Source organism: Oryzias latipes, chromosome 8, assembly GCF_053564925.1.
Source record: "Oryzias latipes strain Hd-rR chromosome 8, Olatipes_Hd-rR_3.1".
Taxonomy (NCBI): domain Eukaryota; kingdom Metazoa; phylum Chordata; class Actinopteri; order Beloniformes; family Adrianichthyidae; genus Oryzias; species Oryzias latipes.
Window position 1 is genome coordinate 16,169,810 of NC_136244.1, and position 17,449 is coordinate 16,187,258.

The 17,449-nt window shown below is 35.8% G+C and overlaps 4 protein-coding genes across 5 annotated transcripts; 2 read left to right on the top strand and 2 right to left on the bottom strand.

Moving 5' to 3' along the window:
• On the top strand, positions 1-4,955 carry mfsd13al (major facilitator superfamily domain containing 13a-like). 2 transcript variants are annotated; one of them, XM_011478199.4, is made up of 8 exons: positions 21-230; positions 334-517; positions 1,235-1,549; positions 1,661-2,092; positions 2,276-2,430; positions 2,523-2,606; positions 3,101-3,244; positions 3,762-4,955. In XM_011478199.4, exons 2-8 carry the CDS (start codon positions 365-367, stop codon positions 3,901-3,903), a joined length of 1,425 nt encoding a protein of 474 aa, XP_011476501.1. In that variant the 5' UTR covers positions 21-230; positions 334-364; the 3' UTR covers positions 3,904-4,955. The 2 variants fall into 2 exon arrangements, with proteins under 2 accessions (XP_004071719.1, XP_011476501.1); XM_004071671.5 differs by having other exon boundaries at positions 1-517.
• A 197-nt stretch (positions 4,956-5,152) lies between these two features.
• Positions 5,153-6,766, bottom strand: si:ch211-139g16.8 (uncharacterized). The gene is made up of 6 exons (XM_011478202.4): positions 6,615-6,766; positions 6,151-6,453; positions 5,988-6,073; positions 5,859-5,906; positions 5,511-5,615; positions 5,153-5,399 (listed from the first exon to the last, which is right to left on the bottom strand). The coding sequence occupies exons 1-6, from the start codon at positions 6,727-6,729 to the stop codon at positions 5,346-5,348; spliced, it is 711 nt and encodes a 236-aa protein (XP_011476504.2). The 5' UTR covers positions 6,730-6,766; the 3' UTR covers positions 5,153-5,345.
• Positions 6,767-8,551: 1,785 nt separating this feature from the next.
• Positions 8,552-13,725, top strand: LOC101157057 (ER lumen protein-retaining receptor 2). Its single transcript, XM_004071439.5, has 5 exons — positions 8,552-8,829; positions 10,910-11,010; positions 11,094-11,252; positions 11,337-11,589; positions 12,625-13,725. Exons 1-5 carry the CDS (start codon positions 8,562-8,564, stop codon positions 12,657-12,659), a joined length of 816 nt encoding a protein of 271 aa, XP_004071487.2. The 5' UTR covers positions 8,552-8,561; the 3' UTR covers positions 12,660-13,725.
• Positions 13,726-15,511: 1,786 nt separating this feature from the next.
• On the bottom strand, positions 15,512-17,449 carry LOC101156821 (lipid droplet assembly factor 1). Its single transcript, XM_004071438.5, has 5 exons — positions 17,323-17,449; positions 16,601-16,731; positions 16,358-16,526; positions 16,130-16,275; positions 15,512-16,060 (listed from the first exon to the last, which is right to left on the bottom strand). The coding sequence occupies exons 2-5, from the start codon at positions 16,694-16,696 to the stop codon at positions 16,001-16,003; spliced, it is 471 nt and encodes a 156-aa protein (XP_004071486.1). The 5' UTR covers positions 16,697-16,731; positions 17,323-17,449; the 3' UTR covers positions 15,512-16,000.

Below are 17,449 nucleotides of genomic sequence, written 5' to 3' on the forward strand. Positions count from 1 at the left end.
AGGAACAAACGAGTTGAACTAGATTTCACTGTAGCTGCCAGGTGAACATCATGTATCTGACTTAGCGAAGAAACCGCGTTGTATGTGTGTTTATTAATATTTTAAGTCTGGATTTTATATCTTATTACGACTTTAAAATGAGGAAACTGCTGCAGAAAGTCAACCTTTTGAATTTATCTTTAAACTTTGCATTTTTGTAGGATTTCTTGCTAAGTATCGCTACTAGAAAGGTAAACATTTGCAATGCTAACTATAGTGTTTACAGACTAAGACACCTCAGTGCTTTTTTGGTTCGATCAGCTGGTGCTTTGGCTGAACTCTCGCTTTCTTAAGGGTGTCAATTGTCGCCCCGGAAAACCCAAATATGATCCGACGTCTGGGGATTAATCCTGCAGCTCTGGCTTACGCCATGACCACCCTCGGGTCAGGCATGATTAATAATATTTTCAGCTTCTACTATGTCAAACTCTTCCTGAATAAGTACAAAATATCTGAAGGAGCATTCCACCAATCACAAGTGAGTATTTTTGCAGCCAACACACAATGTCATACGAGTCCTACCATCAATAAATACTGCGTTCACAAAAATAAAATAATAACAGTTTCAGTAAAGATTTTACACAAAATGTATCCAGTTAAAGAAGCACTAAGAAGTAAAAACGTAGAAGAGTCTTGTGTTTTTTGCCAAACAAGTAGGGAGACAACTTGTTATCTGTTTTATCACTTTATGATCAATTCGTCTGAATTAGAAGAATTTCTTATCACAAAATTCAAAGTCAACATCCAAAATAATATTTTGATGTCATATTGTGCTTTTAACTATACTGGTCTGTCCAAAAATATCACATTTTTAATATTCATCTGTTTATTATTAAGGGAAAGTCCCACATTCACAAGCGTAAGTGATTCATTTCACAACCTTGATAATAACAATAAACTTCATTTATTCCACCTGGACTAAAAATCATATTATGAAACGATAGAACACATGCAAAATATGAAAGCTGCAAGAATATTTCTTCTGTTAAATATGTTTTACATTTTTCTTCTACTCTATGTTTAATAGGATTATGAAAAACTTCTGGACTATTGATTGTTTATGTGCCAGTTGCTCAGTATTTGTAGTGTTTCCTTGAGCTGTTGTCTTATCTCTACTTTTTTAATAAAGTTTTGAAAAAAAATATCAGATGAGTCTTTGTTAAACTGTTAAACTATAAACGAGCTTTTCCCACAGGTGGTGTACATGGTGTGGAATGCAGTCAATGACCCCCTATTTGGTTACCTGCAAGACACCTCCAAGGTTCCCTGCTGCTCTCAGCGACGCCTCTCCATCCTGTATGGTGCTCCCCTCTACTCACTGGCTTTTCTTCTGGCTTGGTTCCCATGGCGATCCTACACACCTGGGGATTGGTTGAGTGGGTTGCACCTGACAGTCGCCCTCTGTGCTTTTGATGGTATGCTGACTTTTGTGCTGCTGGCTCAGTGCGCCTTGTTTGCAGAAATTTCCAGCCATCACCAAAACCGATTAAGACTTATAAAGTACAGCCAAGTAAGAAAGCCTTTTTTTCATTTCTCTGTAAAAAAAAAAAAAAAAAAAAAAAAAAAAAAAAAAGAATACATTGTTCTGTGCATCTCATCTGCAATCTTGTCAATTTGTCAGGTGGCTTCTCTCGTTGGCTCCTCCAGCATTCTCTTCTGTGGAGTGCTGTCCAAAAACATGGAAGATTTTTCAGCTTTTCAGGCATTCTCGGTGCTGACTGCTGTCCTGAGCTGTGGCTGCATGCTCTACACAGGCTTCCACAGCGAGGGCCGCTTTGATACTAAAGCACCTGAAGCAGAGATTCCAAGATCTGTCGATGGTGCTGCTTCTAGCCAAGTTGCAGATTCTGCCTCCATGATGTGGAGGTTGACATGGCAGATTCTGACTAACAGAGACTTTCAGCTGTTCGTGCTCATGAACTTCTTCCAGGTGTTCATGTTGGCTTTCTTTAATAATTTTACCATTATATTCACTGAGCACCTAATTCCTCCAGACGTTCTTCCATCGCTGGCTAAGAGTGTCATGTACGGAGCAGGATTCATCTGCCCGCAGGTATTGCCTCATAGAAATGTGGATCTTTTTCCTTCAATAAAAGTTCTAAATAAATTGTTGTTTAATCTCTTTGATTGTGATGTTTCATTTCACTCTCAATTGTACTTTTGCTGTAGGAAGAAACTGTTTAGTTTGAATGTTTTTTGGAGGTACTTCTATGTTTAATTACTGTCTTTCTATCAGTTATTAGTGTTGGTCTGTCAAGGTCAGCTGCAAAATCTGGGGTACTATAGGATCATCCTCTTCACTTTCTATGTGGAGGTCGGAATGGCGATCATCATGCTAGCTCTTGGTCCTCATCATTACTATATCATGGCGTTTTTTCTCACCGCTAACATGTACGTAGCTTTCAATCAGAATCTTGCTTTCCCTGTGCTTTCCTGTTTTCCATTACAAAGAATCGCTCACATTGTCTCCATGTTTTCTGCAGGGTTATCGTTCAAGCAGCCTTCAGTCTTTTTAGCCTGCCCCTGGCTGACATCATTGACACCGACATGCAGAAGCACAAACGGAGGTAAAAATAAAATATCCAAATTATTATGCAGGTGTACTCTGTTTTCATTTGTTTTCAGTTTTTATAAAAAACATCCACTAATACTAATAGTACTATGCCGCCTCCCTGAGGAACTGTCAGGGAATTACGGCACTAGAGTTGGAAAACTTGTATGGATCGAAAATGTTTAAGTTATTGTTCACTTTTAAGGATAATTAACCTATTCCCAATGAGAAAAATGTTATAAAAAGCACACATATTACAACAGCACACAAAAAATATGTCTATGGATTTAGCTATAGCTGTAACAAGTAAATATTTTAACCTAAAGAGTCTTTATTATTATTTTTATCAAATTAAAAAGGCACTATCTATCGAATGTGTTGTAAAACAATGTTTACTTCAGATGTAGACGTGCAGTTAGTCATTAAATTCTGTTTTGTATTTGTAATCATTAGATAAATTAAAGTGAACTGTTTATGTTTTTTCTTCTTTCTATGTATTCTCTTCCCCAGCTCTCCCTTGTCCTCCATGGTGTTTGGAACCAATGCGCTGTTCACTAAGCCGGCTCAGTCTCTGGCACCAATGATAGTTCTTAACATTCTGAACCAGTTTGGATATGAACAGCTGAAGGATCCAGGCAACAATTCAGACCCAAGGTATGGATAGCTTGAAGAACCACACCGATTAAGAGGTTTAAAGTATTTTTGTTTGTTTACCTTAAGATTACACCAATAGATTGATTTTATTTGTTAATTTGAAAGCCCTGAATATATGTAACAACAATCAGAAACAGCTTAAATGGGAGTTTTTACTTTCACTTCCGTTAAAGTAAGCATTTTTCCTGTTTGGTAGCTGATATTCCTGTTGCACAGGAACATAAAACCTGTCCATCAAGAAAAACCTCTACATTTTTACATCAGAAAACAACTGTTTTAGTTGTAGGCTATTTACTTTTGTACATTTTACAAAATCTTAATTTTAAAGAAAATGCATTTTGCCAGTTCAAGTAGAAGAGTAACATAATTACAAACTTTATGAGATATGAGTAAAAATCTAATAAGCAAGATGTTTCATTTGAATGTATTTTTTCAGTGTCGTCCATTACTTTGTGATTTTATGTTATGTTTACATCATGTGATGACAGTCATCTGGTTGCTGTCTCTTTCCCACTAGTGCTTTGGAAGGCCTCCACAGTGTCATGTTCTACTTGGTTTGTCTGGTGCCCGTGTGTGTTGCAGCCCTGCAAGCTCTGGCCTGGAGGCCCTTCTCCATTCGTAGCAGTCACACCCTTGATGCAAAGTATGTAGACTGCTAGCATCAATGAGACTGGTAACACATGTGGAAGCTCTTTAGGAATCAGGTGAAAAACAATGGGAAATGTTGAGAATTCGATAAAGTGGATGAGTCTGTAAATTCATTGCAGATGTTCAACTACAGCATTATAATGAGACTTGATTTATGAACACACTGGTGACTTTGAAGTAGAATGTTTATGACGCAAAGTCATGAGACTGTGATTAGTGCCTTAACCTTTTGCCAGAAAAAACCATATTGCTTAATATTTGTGTTTTCTTTACAAAACACTGGGTTTACTTTTTTTGTCTTATATAGTCTGATCTTATTTTTTGCTGCTGACTTCCCAGGGAAATGATTAACTTGAAAAGTTGTAAAATGATCTAAGTAGATGCCAACACTAAAGCTAAAAAAAAAACGACTGGTTCATGCATTCATTGACATGGAATGGGTAACTAGTTCATCTTTTAGGTACCAGTATGTGCTCATTTCATCCAACAACAATAAAAGAACGTTTTTACCCTCTTGACATGTTATATTTACCGGTACACGATAGAGATCAAATACTGTTGATCTGCAAACTGCTTTGTGCCATGAACATTTTCATTCAACAAGGCAATGAAATCAAATGTGTTCATGTTTTATTCAACAAAATGCAATGAAGCCAGCAAGATGGATGTGTTATACAAGAATAATTTAATCTAATAAAACTTTATCAATATTACATATTGATAATATTAAAACAAGAAATACAAAAAAATGTAAATACAAATGAATATCACATTGATCGAGGAAAATAAAAAACATTACATTAAAAATGGAAATATGCATAAATCCAGCTCACATTAAAAATATATTAAAAGGTGTACTGAAATATGTTTGACGGATAACATAATCCAATAGAAAAAATGTGAATTTCAATACATTTTTAAATGCAAGATGTATTTGTTTATACTTGATACATACTTCTATTGTCTCTGGTTTCTGTTTATAATAATAGAGCTCTCTCTGGGCCAATCAATGGGAATGTATTTTCTTTTTTGTATTTTTTGATTAAAAATACACTTAAATATTTGTCTGCTGTCACCATAATTTATTCTTTTTATGAGATTGTTGGGACATAAATCAATGAAAAACACAGCACTTTTCGTCGACATTATCATAATTTTTACATTATTGAAAAATTCTTCATTGTCTGTGCAGCAAAATATATGAAGATATATTAAAATTTCCGATAAACTGGTACACAACAGGTAAAAGCAACCCATGACTTCAGATTGTAAAAGAGTTGGTATCAAAGATTTAATGGTAACACTGCATCTATTTTTGGGGTTTTATTTCATATTCTAATACAGCAAACGTTCTTGTCTCACTTCTCCATTTCATTAAACACATTTCGTGTCTTGTTTCTTGGCAAAGTCCTCTTTATTTACCAGATGGAGGTCCACTCTGTTTGCTTGAGGTTCAGACGTTTTGGTAGATGCAGTCAGTAGAAACAATGTTCATGTCTCTTTTCGGCTATGATGACATGAATGATGACATGCAGGACAAAATTCAAGGCATGGTGGGAAAGCACAACAGTGACAATTGATGCAACCTTTTGTTTTGTAAAATCTTGTTGCAACTTACCTCAGCAGGTTTTTGTCTGGCTGTGTTTTTACTCTTTCTCAGGTTCTCTCTGCTGTGCAGCTCTTGGACCACGTTACGAAAGTGAGATTTTTTCCTTATGCTCTCCTGTTTACAATAGAGTTCAAAATCCTTATAAAAGCGTTGCACAAATATTGACATTTAAAACTTTTTAAGCAGTCCAACTGTCTAGGCTGTGATGATTTGTCAATGCTTTCTTCTTTTGTGGTAACAGAGGCCTTGGTTACTGTTCCTCTTTTTTTTTTTTTTTACGTCTGTGGACTTTTCGCCTCTTAGAAATGATCAAGTATTTTAGAGTAAAACAAAACAGAAAGAAGACATTTTACCCACCTTGTCGTGTACAGATGTCTTCACAGCAGCTGTTTTCTTCCAGCAACACTACAACAAAGATACAGATTTATTTCACATTAACACATTGCACAAATGTGGAAAAAACTTTATGTTTATGTTTTTTTTTACCTTCTTTAGAATGATGAACGTTACTATGGCAAAGTTAAAGATGGCCAGAAGGACTAATGCCAGCAACAGCAGAACTCTAGCTTTACCTAAAAGATAAGAAAGTCCTCCATATCAACACTTCTTAGCCCGTTTCTTTAGCAGAATAATTTAGTGTTGCTATTACCTGTCACTACAAGAGTCGTTCCGAGCCCTACAAGCGGTTTGCAGCATTTAGTTTGTCCTGTTCCACAGTAGTAGATCCCACTGTCATCAACCTTCAGTGACGTGATGGTTAACATTGTTCTACTCAAGGTGTATTTGTCGTTGGAATTCAGGGCAAAATGCCTGTCTTCTTTGAAAACAAACCACTTGTACTCAATTTTGCCTGCTACGCATTCTGGGGTCATGGTACAAGAGAGATTTAAGGATCCTCCCGCTTTGCGCCAGATCATCTTGGTCTGCTGTAATGTGCAGCTTTCATTATTCTCTAGAATTAACAGACAAAAAGGTAGTTAATCCAGATTAGACTTGTTTGAAGTCAATAGTAGGACTGGTATCAAATAGATGTGTTAAAATCTATGGAACAAGGAATGAATAAAATACAGGTTTCTTTCTTTTAAAACAGATTTAATGTAGACTTTTATTTACCTGCTCTTGACAAGAAGATAAGCAGAAGGGGCAACCAAAACGACAACTTCATGTCCGTAGCTATACCGCTTATGAGAGATCTCAGGATTTTTTGAATGTAGTGATCTGACAACATCGGAAGGATTTGCAAGGCACTTCCTCAAAACCCACTTCCTATTTATTTCTTTTGTATTGAGTACATAAAAGGCATCATCATGGATTTACATGCTGTTATTGCAAATAACTTATGCGTTTATTCTGAAGTAAGAAACATTTTTATTTTATTTTGACCTAATTATTAAAGAAAATCTAAAAGAAGCAAACTTCATTCAGTGGTGGAATCTTTTTAACACATAACATTTGCTTAACTTTTTTCAATAAACTGAAGTACACTTTCAAGCGTCACGCCAGTGCTTTTGTTCCAGTTTGACAGTTTATTACACTGAAAGCAGGACGTTTAAGTGTTGTACTGTTTGTTTGCACCTTTTAGTGTTTCCAGACTGCATGTGAGTGTTTCTAAAATTACAACATCACCTGTGACAGCTTCACACGTGCACAAGTCATCTTTAGTGGCAGTAAAAAATAAAAGAAGACGAGCAAAGCCTAACATTATTTTCTGTGTGAAGTGACAATCAAATTTAAGCAGTGTAACTTCCAATTAAAAGAACAATATTAACAAAAATATGTTTTTTATTAATATATCTATACTTTTTTGTGATGATTTAAATACTCATTGACAGCTTCATGCTTCAGCTTTAGGAGACATTTGAAATCGGCATTAAAACTTCATTCCTCTGCCGTTTTTACCCACAGTCACAAAATGATTACATTAAAAATATATAAACTTGAAAGACCAAATTATTTGATCACATTCAATTTTTACTCAAACTATTCTGACTGAAGATTTACTTGTGTGTTACTTGTGTGATTTTTTTTTTTACATGTATGATTCCTTTTAAATTTGTTGGTCACTAGTTTGCACTGTGACCTAGCACTTTTTTTAAATTAATTTTAGACCTGAGCCAAACAAAACATGTATTTACCTAATAAAAGGAAAAGGAAGATTATTAATTGTGAGTTAGTTGGTTCCATACTATATTAAAAAAAAACATTTAAGTTCGGGTTCGATGTCATTAGTTAGTTATGTTAATTACTTTTCAGCCCAGAATAGATACACTAGAGATGTGGGCTTATTTTTTTAAGGTGGTAAACTTTTAGAATTCTGTAATTATAGATGTCACACTTTAGTACAGAGAATTATGCATCTGCTAAGTTAGTTGGCAGTAATGCTAAGTTGTTTCACTGCTATAACCAGTTCCTGCACTTGTACTTGGAAAACATTACAGTTGAATGAAAGTTAAAGATGTGTCATCCAGTTAGTGAGAAAAAAAGTGAAACCATTTAATAGTCAAATGTTTGTGATGTTTTGAATCAATGGCCTTTACTAACAGAGCAGCCATTTAAACTATGTTGTCATTTGTTTTTAGTTCACAAAAACACAAGAAAGGCATATTTAAAAAAGAATTAAATGTGATTGTTTATGTCAAAAAACTCCAAATGATTAGATTTTGTCTCAAAAATGTAAATATTATTCAAAGGTATTCATTACAATTTAAATACAAAAAGACTACTTGTTAGAACAAATTGCACAATTCTAATGTCAAAATATTTTTAAAGAATAATAGCTCAATGAAGCAGGTTAGGGATGTTTTTAAAGTACTAAAAGCCAAGAAGTAATGTTTAGTAAAACTATTTCTGGGTGTAAAATGTTAACACAAAGTTACAGAATTAAGTGTAACTTGGCAAAGTTATATGTCCAAAATATTAGGAACATTTTAAGACATTTTTAATTTTTTTTCTTCAAAGAAGGGGCTTTGTCTCCATCCATTGACATACATTGGAATATAAGTTTCTAAAGGCAGATTCCAACCCACTGTCGTTCAAATTTCCATCCAATCAGATCATCCCATGTGGGCTTTGCCCCGCCTCCTTCCACGTCGACCTGCACCCTCGCCATATTTTCAACCCAGCGGGTCCCGCAGATCTGTGAACCCGAAACCTACCGGGAGAGATTTCTGTGGAGTCATTTCAGAGCATTTCACAGTAAAAAACAGAGAGACTTTAACTTCCGGTCATCCTGCAACAATGAACATTTTCAGACTGACAGGAGATCTATCTCATTTGGCTGCTATCATCATCCTGCTACTCAAAATATGGAAAACCAGATCGTGTGCAGGTGAGCTTTTGTTGTTTAATGATATATGCTGTAGTAAGTTTCCTGATCATTAGTTACTTTAAAATATGCTCGCGATTAGTCTATAATGCTAACTTCATATATATGCTAACAAAAACCTACTCATTCATTTGGGCCAACAAGCTAATGCTTTGAAGTAACAACGCATTAAGTTACTTTCAGTTACAAATTTATAGGTTTGATTATTTATATAGTTACAGTTTTGTCAGCTAAATCTAATTTAGACGTTAAACTGAAATTACTTTACAAACGATTTAACTAGCTAGGTAGGTCAGTGTTGATGGGAAGCAGACGACTGATGCATGGTTGTGGTTTCCTGTTTAGTTTAGCAAACTATCAAGTTAAAACGTTTGAGTTTGTTTAAATTTAACTCGCTGTTTATGTTTTAGTTATAATTTACAATTTTATAATTTAAACATTACGGTTCCGCTGGTTTCCCAAAACCATCGTATTTTTTTCCTGCGTTAACTTGCGATTCGGTGCTCGACTTTTTTGGTCTGACTTTTGACGTGGCGTTGTAAGGAAAGGCTACGGAAGTAGCTAGCGTTCTTAAACTTACTTTACATCAATATCAACTACCTTTGTGTTTGTGGCTACAAAGTGAGCAATATATGGTACAAGGGCTGAAATGGTGACACGTTCCTGCAACGTTATGGATATTATTTTTGACTAAAGAGAGCTATGATAACGCGACCAAGCAAGACTTCTAAATGTTTTTTTCTTAAAACTTTATTCACATAGATTTTTTTAATACATGAAAGTTGAATGTGGTGTCAGGCCATTACGTGCACTTACATGTCTGTAGACAGAAAATAAATACACATTAATACCACAACACCTCAAATTAAATTTTAATAAAATGTCCAATTAGGCAGATTGAAAATGCATTGATGGATTTATTGATTTACCCCCACACACATACCCCCCCCCCCCCATATTGATATTATAATTGTCATTTTATTACATTAAACTAACATTATAATAAAATAATATGTTCTGCTGCCCCCTCCCGTCCCCCAATTTAAAATGTTTGTCAGTTTAAAAAAAGTCCTAGAAGTTAAGTGGTGATGCCATAAAATTATATCTCTGTACTTGTATCCAAACATTCTGTACATGAAACACATTTGATACTTTCTTTAAAAAAAACCACTGTTCATATATTGACTACTGAAACTTGCATGAGCAAGACACTATAAAACCGGTATAGATACTATAATATGTAACATAATATAGGATATACTATTGGAAGTTATATTATGAATAATCTAATAATCCTGGACATGTTAAGTGTTGTGTTTTTAACAGTCATGACTGTTGTGATTATAGATGGTATCATTTCCTTTTCTTTAGGGAGCCATGAAGACATTTAACAATACAAATACCAACAAACAAAAACTGTACACAAACACTAAACAAATTGTAGGATCATATCTAAACTTATGAAATATGTCAGGATTTGAACATCATTTGTGGCTAAACTAAATAAACACGTGATGTAGCTAATTCTAATGGGGCATTTTTGAAGGATGATGAACAATCTGACTTATACTTTTGTGTAAAAATAAAATTAAAAGCTTTAACAAAAGTACGTGTTACTGGTCCCGAAACGTTAGTTCAAAATTCAGGTTTTGTCTTATTAAATAGTTTGCAGCACAATAAAATATGAGTGACACATTAACTGGTTATTATAGGTTTTCTTGATGCGAATATGGATGCGTGGGTGTGGTTTTTTTTTCTGCCTTTTTGCATAAATGTTTTGGTATGATTTTGTATTTATTTAAAGTTTGCATTGCAACTTTTGGAAAAAATTAGAAAGCTGAGTTACCACACTTTTCTTTAGACTAAAGTGATCGTATATGTAAGAAGATCAAATTTGCTTTTAGAATTTTTATATCTGTTGACTAACACAAATCTTTTGTTTAATAAAGGTCTAAAATAAGTATTTGGTTTTCTAAATTTTACATGGTATTTTCATGCTATGTCCAGCAGATGTCTCTGTTCGGTAAAGAGAGCTGCTGTGTCAGCACAAATATAATGTATATCTCCTATTTTCTTTTTAAAGGTATTTCTGGGAAGAGCCAAATTCTCTTTGCTCTTGTGTTCACGACACGCTACCTGGATCTGCTCACCTCTTTCATCTCGCTGTACAACAGCAGCATGAAGGTAGGATCCTGCACTCGGCTCTGGACAGAGGTCAAAGATGGAGATCATCTTTCTTGTGTTTACTGACTGCTGCTGTTTTCCAGGTGATCTACATTGGCTGTTCCTACGCCACAGTATACCTGATTTATATGAAATTCAGAGCCACCTACGACGGTAACCACGACAGCTTCAGAGTGGAGTTCCTGGTCGTTCCAGTTGGCGGCCTGGCTGTTCTTATCAACCATGACTTTTCTCCTTTAGAGGTAAGCGTCATTGATTACTACATATGAACAAATCTATTCGTAATTCTTCTCCAGCACACTTAAATGAAACCGCTCTGTCTTTAGATCCTTTGGACGTTCTCCATCTACCTGGAATCTGTGGCAATTCTGCCTCAGCTCTTCATGATCAGCAAGACGGGCGAAGCAGAGACAATCACCACCCACTACCTGTTCTGCCTGGGCCTGTACCGGGCCCTCTACCTTTTCAACTGGATCTGGCGCTTTTACTTTGAAGGCTTCTTTGACATGATCGCTATTGTGGCTGGTGTGGTTCAGACTGTCCTCTACTGTGACTTCTTCTACTTGTATGTCACCAAAGGTAGGTTGGAATTCTTTTTTTTAAACTAGCGTGCCATTAAAACACAGATTATTGAGCTTTTTTCTGTAAATTATCACACTTCTAAGGCTCCCAAGATAAATTCCGTCATTCGCCGTTACTCTTTTTCAGGCAGTCTTTTCATGCAACACTCACATGGCCAAGTTTGGTGCAAATCCTAATACGTCACTTCTAAATAATTATATTTATCTGTGTTTATTTATCATTTATGGGCTGCAGTGGTTAGCGCTCTTGCCTCACAGCAAGAAGGCCCCGGTTCAAGTCCCGGCTGGGGGACCTGAACCAGAACATCAATGGGGGACCTTTCTGTGTGGAGTTTGTACGGGGACTTCGGCTTCCTCCCACCGTCCAAAAACATGCTACAAATGTTAATTGGTCAACCTAAATTGTCCCTAGGTGGGAATGGGTGTGTGATTGTGGACACTCTACCCTGCGACAGACTGGTCACCTGCCTTCGCCCACAAGTGGCCGGGATAGGCTCCGGCAGCCCCGTGACCCCGAAAGGGAAAAACGGATTAGAAGATAAATGAATGAATGCGTTTATTTGGGCCTAAAACCATTTCTTTGTAGATTGAAATTAACCATGGAAATAAGTAACAAGCTGAGCCTATTCCCTGAAAAACCTCGCTGCAAAGTTCAGCCAAAGCTGATCTGAGGTTTCACCTTTCCACATTTCTGTAGCGAAGGGGCAAATCTTCTAAGCATTCATCTTTTGAGGAAAAATTCCCTCTTTTTGCAGTATCTCAGTCCCAGGAACGCATAAAGGAAATGTAGTGTGACGAAACACTAAATTAGAAAATCCACAATTGATTTTTTACTGTATTTTTTATTTATTTCACTTTTTAGATCTTGCAATGAGGAAATAAAAGTACTTGTAGTCAGATTAAGATAGTTTTACCTCTATGTGAACTATGCTCACGGTACGCCTTAGTTAAATTATCATATGTATTTATTATTTTATTGATGATCAGGCATTATAGCATATGAATCATTTGTTTCCAATATCTTGCCTTGCAGTGTTGAAAGGCAAGAAACTGAGCTTGCCAGCATGAGAAGTAACAGACGGCGACTCCCGGCAGACCTGGAGGGGGCGCCCAGATGACACGGAGTCCCGTGATGTCCAGCAACGAATGCCAGAAACAGAGAGCCAACTATGGTGGGAAAAAACACTAGCCTTTTTTGTTTTGTTTTTTGATGATCACTGATGGAACTGGTAAATGCCAACCAACACCAGAGCAAACAGCAACCCAGATCAACTTTTTTTTCTTTTTTTTTGGATTTCTGTGTTCAGCATTTTGCCTTAAAGGTCTTATCATTGCTGTCGAACGGGTTATTTTTTTTTTTTATTATTAGTATTTTGTACATCTGAGGTGTCTTGCGCTTTTTTTTTTTTTTTTTTGCAAATGGGATGAGTTTGTGAAAAAAGTGCACAAAATGTACAGTCTTGTAAAAGAGCGATGTGCACGATGAAAGGAAGTTCACTTTCACCACCTTTTGCAGTTATTTTGCATTCATTGTTTCAGTAATTTTATGCATATATTATATTTTTACTTTAGGCTTGAAGCAAAAAAAAATAAAAAAAATCACACGTTTCACCTCAACATCTTTTGTAAAAACATTAAAACTTTTGACATTTTCTTCTTGTTTAGGCGTCCTGTTCTGAAGAGAACTCTAGGGAATGATGTTAGACTCAAAACATAAGAACTGAATCAGTCGAATGAATGCCAGCACTCAATGTGTCGCATCAGTATTTTTCTAACGTTGCTTATGTCAAAAGGAAATTTAGAGCTGTTTACTGGTCATTTTCTGCTTGTTTTAAGAAAAAACAATTCTATTCCAATTTTTAAAAATTGTATTTTGGCACAGAACCCCTTTTGTCTTGAAGCACCAATGTTAGAATTGTAAGAATATCTCCCTGTGCCTTTTTTTAATTTCCTTTTTTTTTAATTTTTCGGTTGTTATGTTTTGAACCAACAATCTTTTGGTTGTAGGTTGATTTACAGCATTAAAACGGTTTAGCAATCTATTCATTTCACAAGCCCTTTGTCAACTTTAACATTTATTCTTTTAAATATCTTTTTTTTTGCCACATCACCTCCAATAAAGATTTTATGAGAATCCCTCTGTGATGGTGTTTGACTGTTGACATCTTCCAGTCTTCAAGCTAAAACTGTATTTCATTTCATAAATTTGTCAGTTTGTATTAGAAATGGACCAAGATCTAACTACAACACATCTCTAGAGTGCTGATATTTTTTTAGGTTTTAGGTGTATATTTGTCCCCTGATAATGAAAGGATCAGTATTTTTTCAAAGTTTATTGGAACCTCATTTTAACAGTAAAAAGCAGAATTATTAAAAAGTCCAAAACAAATGCCATTTAAAAGAGTTAAAAGATTTTTATGGAAAAAGTCAGTTTGAGTCACATCTTTCATACAAAGCGGCAATTCAAAATGTTAGATGCTAAAAGCTTTAAGATCTCAAACAATACAAAAATTAATACTATTAGTGATGCAGTATTTGACAATATTTGGATACGTTATAGATGATGGGCCAATACTTAGAAGCAGACCCCAATATTGAATGTTATCTGTTGTTTTTGCATTGATTGAGAACATCTGCCCAAAAGATGAATAAAGATATCAAGGTTAGTTAAATTATTGTTAAAAAATCACCTTTTCTTTAGGAAATGTGAAGCTTAGCTAGTTAGAATAGCTCAACAAAAGCTCCCATTTCTGCTTAAACCTGGGTATGGTGTGGAACATTATATATATATTTTTTTACATAAAATTTTGATGGCCACACCTGCAGCTGAACAGAAACCAGATCACTCAACCAAAAGTGGTCGAGACTCCCCCCTAATATGTTAAACACGTCATACTGTTTTCTAAATGGTCTAAGTTTTTGAAGCTCTCAGAGAATTTATTGATATGCATTTGTCCACAAATTATCAAAAGACCTCTTTTTTTGGGTATTATACAAATAGAGAAGACTTGAAACTGTGAAGGGATGAGCAAAGCTAGTACACAAACACAAGAACAACCCAATCAGGAGGCAAGACAGACAATACAGGTGTGCCTGAAAAACCAGAGATAAAATCAAAGGTTACTATTATTACATAAAAACTACTGCGGATAGTAAAGATGATTTGTTTCCAGTTAAAACTAAATTATGTGATGTTAGCACTGAAGTAAAACAAGCAAAATGACAGGGTCATGACTGATTTAACTTCTTGGCTGCCAAAAGACAAAATTTAAATTTTTAGTGAAATTTGCATGGTGATAAATGTTCTCATTCAATAAACAGCGAAGTGCAGCCAAGCTTTAGACTGTGAGCGGATGAATGAACGATCCAAGACATTCTGTAAAATCCAAATAGAGGAAACGATTCTGGCCCAGTTGGTCAACTGACCCCATTGTGAGTTTGTGTTTTACTGGAGGGCAAAAAAAAAAAAATCTCCAAAACAAGCAGTGGCTCAAATGAGAGGTTAAAATGTGGAAAATCACTGAAACGTTAGTGACCTCATAGGAATGGCATTTGGAACAGCTTCTTTTCAGAGAACCAGAAGAGGAAAAAGCTAGTTTTTTCAGGGTTTATATAAAACCATTCAGTTAAGCTGCAAATCAATTTTACAAATGTCAGTTTAATGTCAAACAGTTTACTTAGAAAACTGCAAAAGAAGAGAAAGACTTCTTTGTAAATGAGACTTTTTGCAGCTGTCAGGGGCCAATACTAAGACTAAGATTACAGTTTCATTTAAATTGTTTGGTCTAAAGGCTTCATTTTAAATCTACGGGTGTGACCTGTGCAGGTAAAACTAGTCATCTCTCCTATATGCTGATTGATTGATTGTTAATAAAAGAAAGCAGTTTGTAATTTGAAAACACTTCAAAGAAAGGCAAAGATCAATTCAAGAAACTTTATTTTTAAAAAGAAACAACTTCCATTGTATCGTAAAAACCAAGATGGTGGATGTTTCTATTTAAAAAAAAATATAGAAAATTTGCTGAATAAAATAGAAGGAATGTCAAATCCAAGAAATGTAAAACATTTTAAGATCAGCAAGAAGAAAAAAAAAAGTCAAGGCACATCACAGTTGAAAATTAGAGTTAATATTTGGATAACTTTGAATAAGATGATTAATAACAGATATATACTTTGCTGTAAAGACATTGACTTGTAAAAAGACTCAAGCATGTACTTTGACGGATGAATTATCCTGTAAAACCTCTTAAACCACATTTTGGGTGTGGACATTCATGCATAAGTTAGTTTGGTGCTCAGCAAGTCTGTTCCAACAACAAACCACATTCATCAGGCTAACATTCAGTACGTTCAGATTGGATCCAAATCGCCTCAAAATATGAAAACTTTTAGGAGGACAAAGCAATCTACTACAACTCCTTTAATCCGGAAGTTTCATTCTCAGTCTTCTGCGCCTGGTTGACGCCATTCTGCAGAGAACAGAGTCCACCATTAAATCATCACCAGATATGCACGACGGATCAATGCTGCAGCTCTACCTTCGCCCAGTGTGTGAAATAATTTTTCAGTTGGCTGGGAATGGAGCTGATGAATGCATTAACGACGACTGAAACCAGCAGAGAGAACAAGGCGATGCCGACGAGGATGGACAGCAGGGTCAAGCCTCCAACAATCAGAAGGATCACTGGAACAGCAAAGTAGTGAATGCGGGAACAAGTCACCAAAAAGGAGGAAGAAATGGTTCCTTCTGAGTGGAGAATACCTACCTTCAACGAAAACAAAACCTGTTGCTGAAACGATGGCTGTCACAAGGGCAAATGTGAGGAAGATGCCAACAGGAAGGGCAGCCATGATGCTGAACATCAGCAGAGTGAGAGCTAAGAAAGGATGGCTGCTGACGTACTGGCCGATCCTCGTGGTCATCAACCGAGCAACCTGACGGAGAGAGAATTCAGCAGGAATCCACCAAAGAGAGACAACTTTTACACAGACCCGGAAATGTGCCTCACCCAGGGATCTTCCTGAAGGTTTTTCACCGAGGACGTCCATCTTTCCCACAGCTGCTGCATCAACCTGCTGCTGCTGCTGCTGCTGCTTTGCTGCATCGTCTCACACCTGAGCTGACTGACGACCAAAGTTACTAAAAAAAACAGTCATCACACAAATCATTACAAAACAACCTGGAAAATTCTAAAAACTAAAATTCAAATGTTTGTTTGTTTGTTCAAGAGTCCATAAAAATATGAAAGTGCATAAATATCAACCACAAAAAAGACAACTCCCATAGAAATCATGGGTTTACTAACAAAATTAATTAAACTCAAATGATTTCCTTTATCCCCACATTTATTCCCTGATTTTACGATGACATGGAAGATATTAATGACTTACAAATGTAAGAAAAACCTAAAAAAAATAATTTACATTTTAAGTCTTAAACTTTAGGAAACTATCAAGCTGCAACGTAAAAAAAGAATTCATGATTCTCAGTGCAAAATATGACTAAAAAAGTAGAAGTCAAATAAATGCAAAAATAAATTTGACAAGGCTCTCCCAAACATGCAGATCACCATGCCCTTTAAGTTTTGGGGCCCTGGCCTTCATTTATTCCTTTTAAGATGTACATTCAACATCTTCCAGAAAAATTCCGTTTTCATTTTATCGTTCAGAATTTTTACTTTTTTTCTCTCCAATAAGATGAACTAAATTCCTAAAGTTCCCTTACGAGTACCTGAAGCATGAAGTAATCCCCGTTTGGCTGTCAAATCGTCGCAGCTCACACTAATGCAGTCAAACTCAGAGGCTCGCTTCAAAGTATTAGTATGATTCCCCTAAGACAAAAACACGCCCCCTTTTCC

What these genes read in the sequence shown, in the direction of transcription:
- LOC101156821 (XM_004071438.5), bottom strand. Translation starts at nt 16,696, where the DNA reads ATGCAGCAAAGCAGCAGCAGCAGCAGCAGCAGGTTGATGCAGCAGCTG. An exon ending in ACCTTCAGGAAGATCCCTGG is followed by an intron (nt 16,527 to 16,600) that starts GTGAGGCACATT and finishes TCTCTCCGTCAG; the next exon opens with GTTGCTCGGTTGATGACCAC. An exon ending in AGGTTTTGTTTTCGTTGAAG is followed by an intron (nt 16,276 to 16,357) that starts GTAGGTATTCTC and finishes TTGCTGTTCCAG; the next exon opens with TGATCCTTCTGATTGTTGGA.
- mfsd13al (XM_004071671.5), top strand. Translation starts at nt 365, where the DNA reads ATGATCCGACGTCTGGGGATTAATCCTGCAGCTCTGGCTTACGCCATG. An exon ending in GAGCATTCCACCAATCACAA is followed by an intron (nt 518 to 1,234) that starts GTGAGTATTTTT and finishes CTTTTCCCACAG; the next exon opens with GTGGTGTACATGGTGTGGAA. An exon ending in ATGCAGAAGCACAAACGGAG is followed by an intron (nt 2,607 to 3,100) that starts GTAAAAATAAAA and finishes TCTCTTCCCCAG; the next exon opens with CTCTCCCTTGTCCTCCATGG.
- LOC101157057 (XM_004071439.5), top strand. Translation starts at nt 8,562, where the DNA reads ATGTGGGCTTTGCCCCGCCTCCTTCCACGTCGACCTGCACCCTCGCCA. An exon ending in ATGACTTTTCTCCTTTAGAG is followed by an intron (nt 11,253 to 11,336) that starts GTAAGCGTCATT and finishes CTCTGTCTTTAG; the next exon opens with ATCCTTTGGACGTTCTCCAT. An exon ending in CTACTTGTATGTCACCAAAG is followed by an intron (nt 11,590 to 12,624) that starts GTAGGTTGGAAT and finishes CTTGCCTTGCAG; the next exon opens with TGTTGAAAGGCAAGAAACTG.
- si:ch211-139g16.8 (XM_011478202.4), bottom strand. Translation starts at nt 6,729, where the DNA reads ATGTTGTCAGATCACTACATTCAAAAAATCCTGAGATCTCTCATAAGC. An exon ending in CGTTCATCATTCTAAAGAAG is followed by an intron (nt 5,907 to 5,987) that starts GTAAAAAAAAAC and finishes TCTTTGTTGTAG; the next exon opens with TGTTGCTGGAAGAAAACAGC. An exon ending in AGACATCTGTACACGACAAG is followed by an intron (nt 5,616 to 5,858) that starts GTGGGTAAAATG and finishes TATTGTAAACAG; the next exon opens with GAGAGCATAAGGAAAAAATC.